This window comes from Contarinia nasturtii, unplaced genomic scaffold, assembly GCF_009176525.2.
Source record: "Contarinia nasturtii isolate CC-2019 unplaced genomic scaffold, AAFC_CNas_1.1 Cnas_scaffold_928, whole genome shotgun sequence".
NCBI classification, from domain to species: domain Eukaryota; kingdom Metazoa; phylum Arthropoda; class Insecta; order Diptera; family Cecidomyiidae; genus Contarinia; species Contarinia nasturtii.
In genome coordinates, this window is record NW_022198275.1 from 2,787,855 (window position 1) to 2,801,479 (window position 13,625).

At 34.1% G+C, this 13,625-nt stretch overlaps 1 protein-coding gene across 5 annotated transcripts in view; it reads left to right on the top strand.

Annotated features, from left to right (window-relative positions):
• LOC116342961 (potassium voltage-gated channel protein eag) overlaps positions 1–13,625 on the top strand; it is a 75,833-nt gene that overhangs the window by 58,396 nt on the left and 3,812 nt on the right. For 3 of the 5 annotated variants that reach the window (XM_031770801.1, XM_031770800.1, XM_031770802.1), the window contains 16 exons: positions 7,599–7,727; positions 7,851–7,957; positions 8,068–8,214; positions 8,282–8,378; positions 8,470–8,624; positions 8,738–8,929; positions 9,265–9,420; positions 9,630–9,632; positions 10,060–10,132; positions 10,802–10,848; positions 10,983–11,135; positions 11,236–11,488; positions 11,559–11,959; positions 12,302–12,589; positions 12,755–13,307; positions 13,385–13,552. In XM_031770801.1, coding sequence (XP_031626661.1) covers positions 7,599–7,727; positions 7,851–7,957; positions 8,068–8,214; positions 8,282–8,378; positions 8,470–8,624; positions 8,738–8,929; positions 9,265–9,420; positions 9,630–9,632; positions 10,060–10,132; positions 10,802–10,848; positions 10,983–11,135; positions 11,236–11,488; positions 11,559–11,959; positions 12,302–12,589; positions 12,755–13,307; positions 13,385–13,552 — 2,922 coding nt within the window. The remainder of the gene's footprint in view (positions 1–7,598; positions 7,728–7,850; positions 7,958–8,067; positions 8,215–8,281; positions 8,379–8,469; positions 8,625–8,737; positions 8,930–9,264; positions 9,421–9,629; positions 9,633–10,059; positions 10,133–10,801; positions 10,849–10,982; positions 11,136–11,235; positions 11,489–11,558; positions 11,960–12,301; positions 12,590–12,754; positions 13,308–13,384; positions 13,553–13,625) is intronic. The other 2 variants (XM_031770803.1, XM_031770804.1) reach the window with 2 other exon arrangements.

Below are 13,625 nucleotides of genomic sequence, written 5' to 3' on the forward strand. Positions count from 1 at the left end.
AAACAGCAAACATTGTATATATCGTTTTACATGGTGTTTTATGCCAATGGCAACTTGGCATGCGTCTAGCGTATACCATATACCTTCTTGGTTCTGCGCACACTTTAAATGTTGTGCAAAAATTATGAAGCCGAAATAATCATGTTTAGTTGATTTTGAGCTTTATGAGATTTATGCGATGCAATATTGTATGCACTACACAACGTATGTTAGAAATGGAAAACTTGTCGAAAGGTGCCGAAAGCACTTCCCAAATACACATAGACACCGAGCTATAGAGCTATAAAATATACTGTATAGAGAGAGACAGAGAAACATAGAATGTGAGCAATGATCAGGGCATTCAATTGCATTTTAATGTGAAAAGTTGGTTAGATTGTAAGTTTATAATGTGAAAAGTTTCTTCTGCTTGTGTGGCCGTTTTATCAGATTTGCATAAATTTAACGGGGCACAATTATGATGCAATGGCGGTGTTAAACTTAGTTTATTTTTTTTGTAATGATGATTTGCATAACTTCCAATATCCGTTTAATAAACACGCGTCAAATTTTGTTGGACAGCCCATGTAAATTTATCCGGCTCGAAAACATTAAATTAAACGATGTTTTGATTATCAAGGGGGAAAATGACACTCGCGCGAACAGTGTAAATTACAAGCTGCTGATAAACCGTTGCCCACATAGCACTGCTTTTCAATGAACTTTTTAGCAAAGAAAAAAAACATCAAATTTATCTACACCTAATTCACTGTTAGTTAAAGGAGCGAGAGAAAAAAATAGCAGTATATTAAATGTCATCAATCATTTTTCATCTGTAAATAAGTAATAGAAAACGTTAAGCAGCTTTTCTGCGCGCGAATTTTTTTTCTTCCATTGATATCGTCTGCAATCCTAGATGACAGCATATTTGACGAAGATTTTATAATATCAACGACGAACACAAAAAATTTCGCACAAAAAAGCGAACTTCTTTTAAATCGGTGCATAAAGCTGTAGGTAAAGGTAAATCAAAATTCACGTTGAAAAGGTGACGCGTAACGCATCGATTTCAAGGGAAAAAAATCAACTAGCCCATGAGAGAATATCACGACTTACGATCGTCTATTCGCTTAAGGTTCAGTCACATTTTTCACTGCGGCGTATCTAATATGCTTCAAACCGACAATAGATTAGAATAAATTATTTGCTTGACTCGGTAACATTTTTACAGCGAAATCAACTTCATTCGTCACATTTCGCTTCCATTGAACTTATACAAGTCGAAAAATTCGGCGAAAAATATTTTAATAAAAAATAAATAAATAGACGGTGGAAATAAATCAAATAAATCTTGATGTCTTTTCTTATTTCTTTGTTCCACGAATAAATTGCGGTGCATGAAAGTGGAAGCAAATGAACGCTTTTATATAAAGCTGCCAAATGAGCTGTCATTCATTAGGAATTACAGTGTATTTTTATTCCATTAAAATTACGATTGTACACAATTTACATTTCAATAAATTCAATTTAATTTTTACTTATGGCAGATTTTATGTGCCCGCCTGAATGAAATGGAAATAATTTTAATACTTTGAAACGTTTTATATTCCCTTCAAATGACAGAGAGTGTGCCAAATGTAAATGCATTTTCTCTGTATATGCCTAGGTATATTTATAATTTGTGGTGAAAATAGCCTTTCGGTGTTTGTTCGTAAATTCGAAACGGAAATGCCATTTATTGTCAGCCAAAAAGGAAGCATAGGCAAATGGAGTGAAAACAAGGTGCTTTTCAATGTTTGGTGATGCATTATCTTTGCATTTGTATGTGTTTGTATGTGGACAATGTACATGAGCATAGGTGAGCATATTCAGTTTTAACAGTTGTGTTGTCGCAGTCAACCGGAAAAGAAAGAAAACACTGGCAAAACAAACATTGGCAAAACCAGTGACGAAACGAGCCACGGATTAAACGAGAAAACACAAAAGCTTAATGTTCAGAAAATACTGAAAAATGACCTGATATAAATGGTTAATATTTCATTTCATTCATAAATATTGCGATCGATAATTTTGCATGTGCGAGGGTGTAAAAGCTTTCCAAATTGAACTACCGCATGACTCAGCAATCGATTGGTTGGGCGCCATCAACGCTACCTAAATTATTCACCGCACATTTACATTCAGTTCGCAAAATATTTTTACCATTCGTCCAGTATATCGTCATACATTCCATCCGGCATGAACATTTGCTGCTCTTACATAACCAAGCAAAAAAAATGGAAATTGTAGCATTAAATAAAATGACTATGACAATTCCTTGATAATTCGTTTTTTTCTCGCTCGCTTATCTTTTGGTGTGAATATATTTGGTGTTTCGATCGCAAGGTTGGGTGCTGATGAAAAAAGCGTTCACCCAGCATTTTATCGTGGTCAAATGTGGCAAAAATACAGAGGTTTTATGCGATTCTAGAAAGATGAACAACAAAAACCAAGCACTATATCGAATGATACGCTTTAAAAATGCTGTTTGTTTCATTTTTTGCATATGATATTCCATATAATGACACCCCGAAAGCTAAATGTAACATGAATTGAATGCAAGTTGCCCAATGTTTACGTATTTGCTAGGGGATAATCAAATGGTGAATATGCGATTCGATCCAATAATTGCAATATCCGACAGCTCTGTAATTACGTATGTACATAAACCTCTAAATGGACGAACCTTGTTCAAACAAATTTTTGACGTCGTACACTCACGCGCTCACCCAGTCAGTCCACATTGGTCTGGTAATATTTATCTATGAGCTATGACATGGTCTCTGTGTTGTAAACAGATAGACACAGCAACTGCCGAATACCATAAAGTGTGAAATGGATGGCATTGTCCAAATATTCTTTTTGTTGGCACACATTTTGTGTTTGGCCCCCAGAGTATTTACTTGAAACAGTAAACGACGACGGTCGAAAGCCACTGGCAAACGTATATAATTTTCGTGAATTTATTTGAACAATGTTAACATGGTGAAGTAGAAATGGCTTGGACAGAATTCGTAGAAAATGCAAAAGTGAAATGAATAATTTGTTTCTTCTTGTTGAATACATTGTGATGCTCTTGCAACTTGCAACATTCGGTCGCTGATGAAATGAATGGATGAACATGTAAACGACTATTCTCTGAATAGACTGGACATTGAGATGGTCTCGTAGAGATACATACATTATATCGCTCCTTGCTTTTCTCTCTCTCGCGCTCGATGTTACATCATTTTACAAGTGAATAGTGAAACACAGTAAAGAGCTATTTCGGCGATTTTCGATCGTCGCCAGTCGTCGTTTATGGTTTGTAGTTGTTGTGCTTTTAATTCATCTCTCGTCTGAAATTCATGACATATTTTTCGGTGCATTCTACAGATAATAGTTTTCTATAGTAAAATAGCTTGTCATTTTTCATGCTTTGTTGTTGTTGGTATTATTTTTTATCTCGTCCATTGCGACGCTTCACAAGGTTATTTGTTCGCATACCAATGCATATTTTTTTTAAATGCATATTGCCTTGCCACTAAAAATGGCAGCAAATGGCAAATATGTCAATTTTAAATTCTGCTTGCTTTCGTCAACATTTTTTCAAAGTTTTTTTTTACTTTTCATTTTTCAATGGGTGTTCCGAAAAAAAGTTAAGCAAAATCGTGATGAAATGTAAAGGATAACACTTTTCCGACATTCTTTCGTACTCATGTTGGAGGTCTATTTAAAATCAGCACGCCACGCAAATTGTATCGAAATGAAGGCTGCTTTATAATATATGAATAGGGGATAATTGACTTGAACATATACACATACATGTACTAGCATTACACATTCACGAAGAATAAAGAAAATAACAAACTTAATCAAATTCCATAACAACAATAACAACAAGATGCTGAATAAATGCTGAAAATATTTTATAACAGCGTTGAATTGAGATATCAATTATTTATCAACGCAACCGTTCACTCTCTATTCATATTGTCTGAATGACTTTTATGCTCACCGAGCAAGTAGAGAAGTACACAAAAACCGTTCGCCGAACGAAACCCAGAGTGCCATGTGAGAGTTGCACACTATTTGCCAAACACTTGAAATGGTATGCACGTACAAAAATGCTTTTTTATTCATAAAAAAAAATGCTTCATACGAACAACGCAGGATATTAAAAAAATGAACTGACTGAAAAATGTCAGAAGAATCTTAGTGCTTGCGCCAGACATGTTTGGTAAAATCGCAAAAAAATTAAATGTTCTATATATTTAAAACAGTGCTTGAAAATGGCAAACGATTTCCAATGAAAAATGAATCAAATTTTTGTATCGAGAAGAAAAAAAAGTTCAAAATAATGTCGAATTGATCCGAATGTCTCCATTTCGTTGAACGGCATCCGATTTTCTTTATACCAAAATCGACCTCATTTATGTGATGAAATGTATGCGAGCTATTACTAGATTTTCATTGAGATCATTTCGGATTTATTTATTTTTCAATCTTTCGATTCATAAAAGTGAAATGAATAAAGTTTCATTTGCGTTTTCATTGAATTTAAAAATCATGTTAATATTTCTATTGTTCATTCTGTTTGCGATGCATGTTGATGCTCAAGTGCACTGTGAATTTCAATACTGTATTCATTCGAAAATTTCCCATTGGAATTGCATTTATCTTCAGTCATTTATGCACGCAAGAAAATTATATGTTTTCTTCTAGTTTAAATAATGTTATCATTTGGTTCACAAAATGGTTTTAATGAATTTCTCCAGGATTTAATTTGCTTTTGTATGACCTCTTGAATTGTTGATCAAATGAATCATTAAAAGTTAAAGTAATTACATATTTTCACACTGAAAAGGTCTTCTCACTATGAAAAATTTAAGAGCGAATAATTCAATTTACACTTTTCATTACATTAATATTTCATAAGCTCATCTCTTATTTTAAGAGTTGCACGTGGATAAGTCGAAATGCTCCATATTTCATCATCGATTTCTTTTCGTATATCTTCTGTCACATCTTTTGGATGAAGAATCCATTTATTTTGATGTTCATCCAATTTTCTGGTCTCGATTGAAACTCTTCAATAGTTTTGAAGGGCTTTCTTCTTGTTTCTTCATTCATTTTGTTTTCAAACGAATAAAAAAAATCGAGGAAAAAATATTAATGAGAGAATGTTCCGCTTCCATTGGGAATTTATCAATAAATGTTATCGAAGTAACGTAATGTAATTCAATTTTTAAGCATAATAGAACAAAAAGAATAATCCAACCAAAACTTTATTAATATTACCACGTTACCAACGCGCCATAAACTTTATATATTCAATATGGATGGGAATTTTCAGCATAAAAACCATTTATTGTATGAAAGAGCAATGTTGACCATTGGCATTAATTAAATTTTTGACCGCTGGCGTTTATTGAAACAATTTGCACAAACTTGCAGTCGTATTTGGTTTCATTTGCTAGAATTTTTATTTCCGGGCACAAATATCCGGGCAATAACTATTGCAACAATCTCACTCTGAAAATATTTTCAGCCGATGCCATTTACAGATTATTATTTGTATATCTTTGGATCATGGTCTTTTTACATTTTGAACAAAAATTGTATTGTTCATTGAAAATGATTCAGATGTTTATGTTAAATATTTATGTTACACGATTATTATTCGCATTATGCGCTCAGGCTTTTCAGGTAATACATTTTTTTGTTTTCATTTGAAAGATGGAATGTTGACCGGAATTCCTCGAATATATTAAAATAAGAGAAACACATTCTTCACATCGTTATTTTATAGCCAATTTATTTTTATCAAACATTTTAATGGAGATATTTTCACTGAGCTTTAGTATCTTGCCTGACCTCAACTGCTTGTGCAATGTGCAACGTACATTGAGATTAAAAGAATGTAGTTTGGCCTTCAGTCCATCCCAGAGATTGTAACCACCTTGTCATCACCTGAGCTAGATCTGAAAATATTCCGGTCGGGCCCGAATATTCAGATTTTTCGAATTGGACTCCATCCAGGTCATTTGCGAAATAAATCATGTTCAAATTTTGCATTAAAATTCGAAATAAGGTACCACTTGCAGCTGAGTTCAATTGAATGCCAAATTCGAGTATCACTTACAGTCGGCTTTCAACGCGACTCGATTTAAGAAGCGCCATCTCTTTCACGCCAGCTTCTCATATATTTTTTTCTTTCAAAATTGTATAAATTGAATAAGTTTTGCAATAATAATAACGAAAATAATTAATAGAATTTATAATAAATAAAAAAAATTGAAAAAACACAAAAATATTTTATATTATATGATTCACCAGAATAGCTTCACTTCGTGTTGTTTACGTTGTTTCTTTTGACAGGTATGAATGTTTGACAAATACATATTTTCTCCACGTAACCATCTCTACATGGTCTACAAGGAAAAGTCTACAAGGCAAAGCTACATATCATATAATATAAAATATTTGTGTGTTTTTTTCAATTTTTTTTATTTATTATAAATTCTATTAATTATTTTCGTTATTATTATTGCAAAACTTATTCAATTTATACAATTTTGCAATTTTATGTGCAAGAAAAAAATATATTAGAACCTGGCGTGAAAGAGATGGCGCTTCTTAAATCGAGTCGCGTTCAAATACATTGTCAATATACAACGCAAGTGATACTCGGCCAAATTACAGTGGGCTGAAAATATCTCAGTACAATCTTTATTACATTTATTTAATAATATAGATTATTGAAATTTTCTATCGAATGTTTGTGCTCATTAAAATATGATGTTATGTTTGTTGAGTTTGAATACATGCACCATATGGATTAGTGGTTATCAAAATATCAATCAAATGTAAAATTGCGTTAGAGTAAACATATGTTGGATTTATGAATTCATCAATATATTGCCAACGTACTGTTTATCAAAATGAATATCAAAAGCGTAATTTTTTTAATAAAGGTATGCCGTTCGTTTGTTGTCATGGTGAAAGATATGTGTCATAGCTGAATAGATGGAAAATAGATAAATCGAATCCACTTGAAAAGTTTTATTTGGTAGCGGTATTATTGAATTATCCACGTTTGTGTACTATTTGAACACATATTGATTTTATCGAGTCAAAAAGTGCATCGCAAGGCTTGCGAATATGATTTTCTGAAATCCCTTTTATCTCATTCCGATTTTCTGTTTGCTGTATACAAACAATTTAATTTTCCATAGATCTCTATAGTCACTGAAAGTTTGTTGAATATCATCTTCACTCCGGTTTTTGGCAATGTTGACTTCAAAAATAGAAAATCATATGATGGTTTTTCAACCACAAATTACATTACCGGGATTAAATTGATTACACTTCAAGCGAAACTATCAACAGCTGTTTGTTTGAATTTCTAATCAAACCATTCGAGCAAAAACTTTGTCAATCATATTTCATCGATGTTGATGAAGTATTTTTTTCTGCTTGTTTATATATCACAAAACCGATTATTTATTATTGCAAAATGAAAAAGAATTTACTGATGTGCGTATATATATATGTGCGACTGTGTGTCTAAAATTGAATTTATCTGGTTATATTTGCAGAAACCCCATTATGGCTCCTGCTTCAGGTGGCACCGATACGTAACGAAAGTAATTTGGTTGTGCTGCTGTTGCTAACATTTCGTGATATAACTGCCTTCAAGCAGATTGATGCCGAAGATACAAAAAGTGGTAATTTCCGATTCGACATTTGGCCACAATTGATACATAAATGATTGTAACCCACTCTCTCTCTCTCTCTCTGATTCATATTTATGTGCGTGTTCATATTTGCTCCGGTTGCTGCCATCACAGGTTTATCAAAATTCGCAAAATTGGCACGCTCGGTAACACGAAGTCGACAGTTTAGTTCACACGTTCCAAATCTAAAGGACCCATCAAAACAATCGAATTTGGCACAAGTGAGTATAAACCAATTTCCCATCGATGGAAATAATCGGTTTGGTTTTCCAATTGTTTCTTCAAAAATTACTTTCTTTTTTATTGTGTATTTTCATTAAATTTTCTGCAGATGATGTCATTAACCGCTGATGCTGTAATGCCACAATATCGACAAGAAGCACCAAAAACACCGCCACATATTTTATTGCACTATTGTGCATTCAAAGCAATTTGGGATTGGGTGATACTTTGCTTAACTTTTTATACCGCCATCATGGTAACATCAAATGAATCATTTTGTTCGTGCGCACCATTCATTATTTTCATTTCGTTTCAAATTTCAGGTACCATATAATGTAGCCTTTAAAAATAAAACCTCAGAGGATGTTTCACTATTAGTAGTTGATTCTATTGTAGATGTAATTTTCTTCATAGATATTGGTAAGTGTTATTTTCAATGTGCTAATTTCAACAATAAAGAAAAAGAGTCAACATCATTTTACTTGTTGCATTTTGATTGGTTTTCACATAGTTTTGAACTTTCACACAACGTTTGTTGGTCCGGGCGGTGAGGTTGTTAGTGATCCAAAAGTAATACGAATGAACTATCTAAAGTCTTGGTTTATCATTGATTTGCTCAGCTGTTTGCCTTATGATGTTTTCAATGCTTTTGACCATGATGAAGATGTAAGTTTTACTGGGTTCACCATCGAATCACAATATATATAATCTCGCATCAAATAAAACACACAAAATCAAATCAAATATAAATTCAATTTACTTTCATCGTGTCTATACAGGGAATTGGCTCTTTGTTCAGTGCACTTAAAGTAGTTCGATTGCTTCGCTTAGGTCGTGTTGTACGAAAATTGGATAGATATTTGGAATATGGGGCAGCAATGTTAATATTACTATTGTGTTTCTACATGTTGGTCGCTCATTGGTTGGCATGCATCTGGTATTCAATCGGACGAAGCGATGCCGAGAATGGCGTAAGTAAAATTGTCAAAATGATTTTCGTATTCGTATGCATATGTAGATAGATTTGTAATTTGCGAAACGCAACACCTCAGGGAAAACTTGCGCCATGTCTTTCTCTCTCTATTTCACTCCTGCGTGTTGTATGTTGTATATATTGTACCTGAATTGTTTGCTTCGTTGTTGGATTATACACAGTCTCGAGATAGGTCAAGCCAATATATTCTCGAATTATCAGCAACGAACAATAAGCCATTCCGAAATGCTTAACAATATGTTTCATCTATTTTTTGCCACGTTTAATTATAATAGGCATGTTTTTCCTCTCTTGTTTGAAAAAAAAATACAGGTCCAATACAGCTGGCTATGGAAATTGGCAAATGTGACGCAAAGTCCATACTCATACGTTTGGTTGAATGACACAAATACACCCGAGATCATCAACGGGCCCAGCAAAAAAACAATGTACGTGACTGCGCTCTACTTCACAATGACATGTATGACGGTAAGTAACCTCTTTCACTTGAACTCACTTCAAACTTGCAAAAAACAATGAACGTGGAAGCACTTTTTTTTTCGCTTCGCATTTAGCCACACACACACACATTCCATTAATCATGATTTCTCTTTCTCTCTCTCTTTCTCTTTTCTATTTCTCTCGCTATTTATTTATTGGCCACTTGCACACCGGATTACAACAACAACAAAAAACAGTCGGTATGTATTACAAATTTAGTATTGTGTTTGTAAATGAAAGCAGAAACTCAATTAATTTGAATTGATTCAATTTCCCTGTGAAAGAACAAACAAAACTAAACATTTAAATGCTAAACTACACAACTCACCAACAACAACGACAAAAAAAAATAAGTCTTTGACAACAAAAACTGTATATACTGGTGGAATAACCAAACACGATTTGCGTCGCGTCGTGTTGTTATTCCATTTCGGTTTTGTTTTCATTTTATCCCGTACATCGAGTTTACCTCTTCATATGTCCCGTTTGAAAGCTCGCTTTTTTTTCGTTCACAATATCATATTTGTTGTGTATTTGTTGTATTCCATTCGATGACGTAGATTTATGTATCATATTCCACCAGCATTTGTACAAAATGCTCACATGAAATATTGTTCAAATTCTTAGGTTGGATTTGGCAATGTTGCAGCTGAAACCGATAACGAACGCGTGTTTACCATTTGTATGATGATCATTGCAGGTATATTTTGAAAATTAATTTGTATTTAGTAAAATACGATTTATTCCCTCGTATGCCCCACCATTCAGCCTTCCCGTTCCACATCAATAAATAAATTTTATGTTACGTCTTTTGATAAAGTTGTTTCCATCGAATTGACAAAAACGATACAAAGAGTTTTGTACAAAATGTCTTTTAACTAAACTTAAGTAATTACCGTAAATACTGTTTTGTGACTCAATAAATCGAAACATATATTTCAAGTATATTTCTTACAAAGGCATTTTTGCCACAGGCCACAAATTACAACAATTACAAAAGAGATAGAGAGAGTTTCTCAACAAATCGATCTGAATAAAACTAAAGAAATGTATGGTATATAATCAGCAAATGATGAATATACTTGAGACAGAGTTTGTGAAACGTGATCTAGTTCTTAGTCAATATGTGTGCTTACTTTGTGTACGTGACCAACTTCCCCATTGACATGAAAACAGAGAAAATAAAAGGATTAGCCCAAAAATGATCAAAATTAAGATGATTAATGACCTACCCTTGTACCGATTAGTCAAAATACACATTTTAAAAAAACTGTAGAGAAATAAACATATTTTCTTTGGTTGCATTTTAAGAAAATCCGGATCAATTGACAAATTTAGAAAAATTAATCAAAATTCCAAATTTCCTCAGCTTTGCTCTACGCCACAATTTTCGGTCATGTGACAACAATCATTCAGGTACTTGTTGAAACTTAAAAACAAAAACATCAACCAAAATTCATTATTATTTCTTCTTTTTTTTCAAAATTCGATAATTTTTCAATCAATTTAAAAACAATGAAAACAAAAAATTATGTTATTAAAACAACCAGCAAATGACATCTGCGACCGCAAAATACCATGATATGCTCAATAATGTGCGTGAATTTATGAAATTACACGAGGTTCCAAAAGCGTTAAGTGAACGTGTTATGGATTATGTTGTTTCAACGTGGGCAATGACAAAAGGATTGGACACGGAAAAGGTGGTAAATTTGCAGGCTTTGCAAAATCTTTTCGCTTTCTGTTCATATTTTATCGAAAATGCGTAATGCGATTCTAATTTAATTGAACGTTTGTTTCCAGGTGTTGACCTATTGTCCGAAAGATATGAAGGCCGACATTTGTGTGCATCTGAATCGAAAGGTGTTCAATGAGCACCCGGCATTTAGGTTGGCGTCTGATGGGTGTTTGCGTGCTCTGGCAATGGACTTTACAATGTCACATTCGGCACCCGGTGACCTTTTATATCATACTGGTGAAAGTATTGACAGTTTATGTTTCATCGTGACCGGATCGTTAGAAGTAATTCAAGACGATGAAGTTGTGGCCATTTTAAGTAAGATTCATACAAAAACAATATTGACCAAAGCAACATTCACATAATTAATCAATTTGTTATTGAATAGGCAAAGGTGATGTGTTTGGTGACCAATTTTGGAAGAATCAAGTTGTTGGACAAAGTGCAGCAAATGTACGGGCGTTAACATATTGTGATTTGCATGCAATCAAACGCGACAAATTACTCGAAGTGTTGTCATTTTACAAGTCATTTGCGTTAAGTTTTTCACGAAATTTAACACTAACTTATAATCTACGTCATCGCCAAGTGTTTCGTAAAGTGGCCGATGTGAAACGGGAAAATGAATTGGCCGATCGAACAAAAGACGAACCAGTCGCACCCAATCAAGATCATATCGTACGAAAACTTTTCTCCAAATTTCGTCGACAACCAACAACGCAAGGTTCACGTGACAGTGCATCACAAAGTGATGCCGAAAAAGGCGAAACACAAACTGAACGAACGAAAGTAAGTCCTCAACAAATTTAATAATAGTTGAATTTTCAATTTTAGAGAAAAAAAATACACAACATACGTTAGAGAAAATGCTTCTAGTGCTTCATATTTATGGAATGAATATTATTCAATATTGTTTATGTGGAATGTCTCTTTAGAATGTTTAGATTTCTATGTTTTGATATATAAATAATATAAAATACGTACAAGAAGACAGCCATATTCTTACCGATAAATCAGTGTCATTTCGTATCGATTATTCATTTAAAATTCGGTTTCTTTTCTATTCTTTTTCGTTTTACATTTATTTTTCTTTTATTCTTTCATTCTATTCTATTTTTTTTATGATTTTAGCTTCCCGCCAAATTAACACTCACAGAAGATTCACGTATCATAAGTTCAGCTCCATCACCATGTCCATCTCCATCACCAGCGACCACATCAGGACCACCGTCGGCACGTGGTGCAGGCGCAAGTAAATGGGGCCGAATATTAGGTAGTTCTAGTGTTGATTCGGCTAGTGATACATGTACAAAAATAGCTGTGTCGAGAAGTCTGAGTGCAAGAGAAAGTTTGCGTGACACAGCCGGCCAAGGCAAACAATCTAGTAGTTCGAGTAGTAATGGCGGCCAAGGAAACAAAGTAACGTAGATTTGTTTTCTTTCTGTTTTCAATTTTGATTATTTTATTTACATCTTAATTTGCATTAAAAATGGCAAAATTAGCAATAGACCCATAGTGTGGGTTTCATGAATTGTTGTACTTGACAATTTTATGCAATAAAAAAATGTCTCTGAATGAATTTAGGTATTTCCAAAGACGCAAAAATTGCAACCGTCTCCGGCCGCATTGGCAAGACAAGATACCATCGACGAAACAAATGAGGATTCGAAATCATTGCGAAGGCAAGCGCTCGAGCGGCAGGTTACCGAACGAGAAAGTTCAAGTGGGACACAACGTGATCAGCTCGAAAAAGCATCTTCCATCGAACGCGAAACGATGTCCGAAACATATGATAATGGTTTACGTGAACAATCTAGTACATTAGCCCAACGTGACTTAATCGCAACGGTACTTGATATGAGAGTCGATTCACGACTTGAAATGCAAAATATGTCCAAGCGCATCGGTCGACTAGAGGATCTTCTCACCGAATTAATTAAAAGATTAACAAATGATTCATCTGATTTGAGTACACCGGCCGATGAAAATATTCCAATGATAACAACAACATTCATTGGCTCACCAACGACAGGCTCAACATCACAATCTACTAATATTATCGTAACAAGTACTGCCAGCACATCAGCGTCATGTGGCATTCCAGCGCCGCCGCCACCATCATCATCATCATCTCCAGGTATAAACATTTGATTCGAATATAAAACCAAAACCGAATCCATTTGGTAATTGTTTTTTTTTTTTGCTTTTTGTCAGTAGGTCTTGGACCATTGTTGTTAAGAAAACGACGTTCAAAAAGTCGTCGAGCACCGGCACCACCAACACGGTCAGTAACTAGTCCGGCGTGTCCTGAACAAGCTCGACTACTCGACGAAGCTGAAGCAACCGCAAGCACTTCAACACCAACATCAACATCGGCAGCAGGTAGTCAAAAATAGCTTTAGCTCTCTTTTTTCTAAACAAAGAAACCGTTAATTCCAATGACGGTTATTGTATT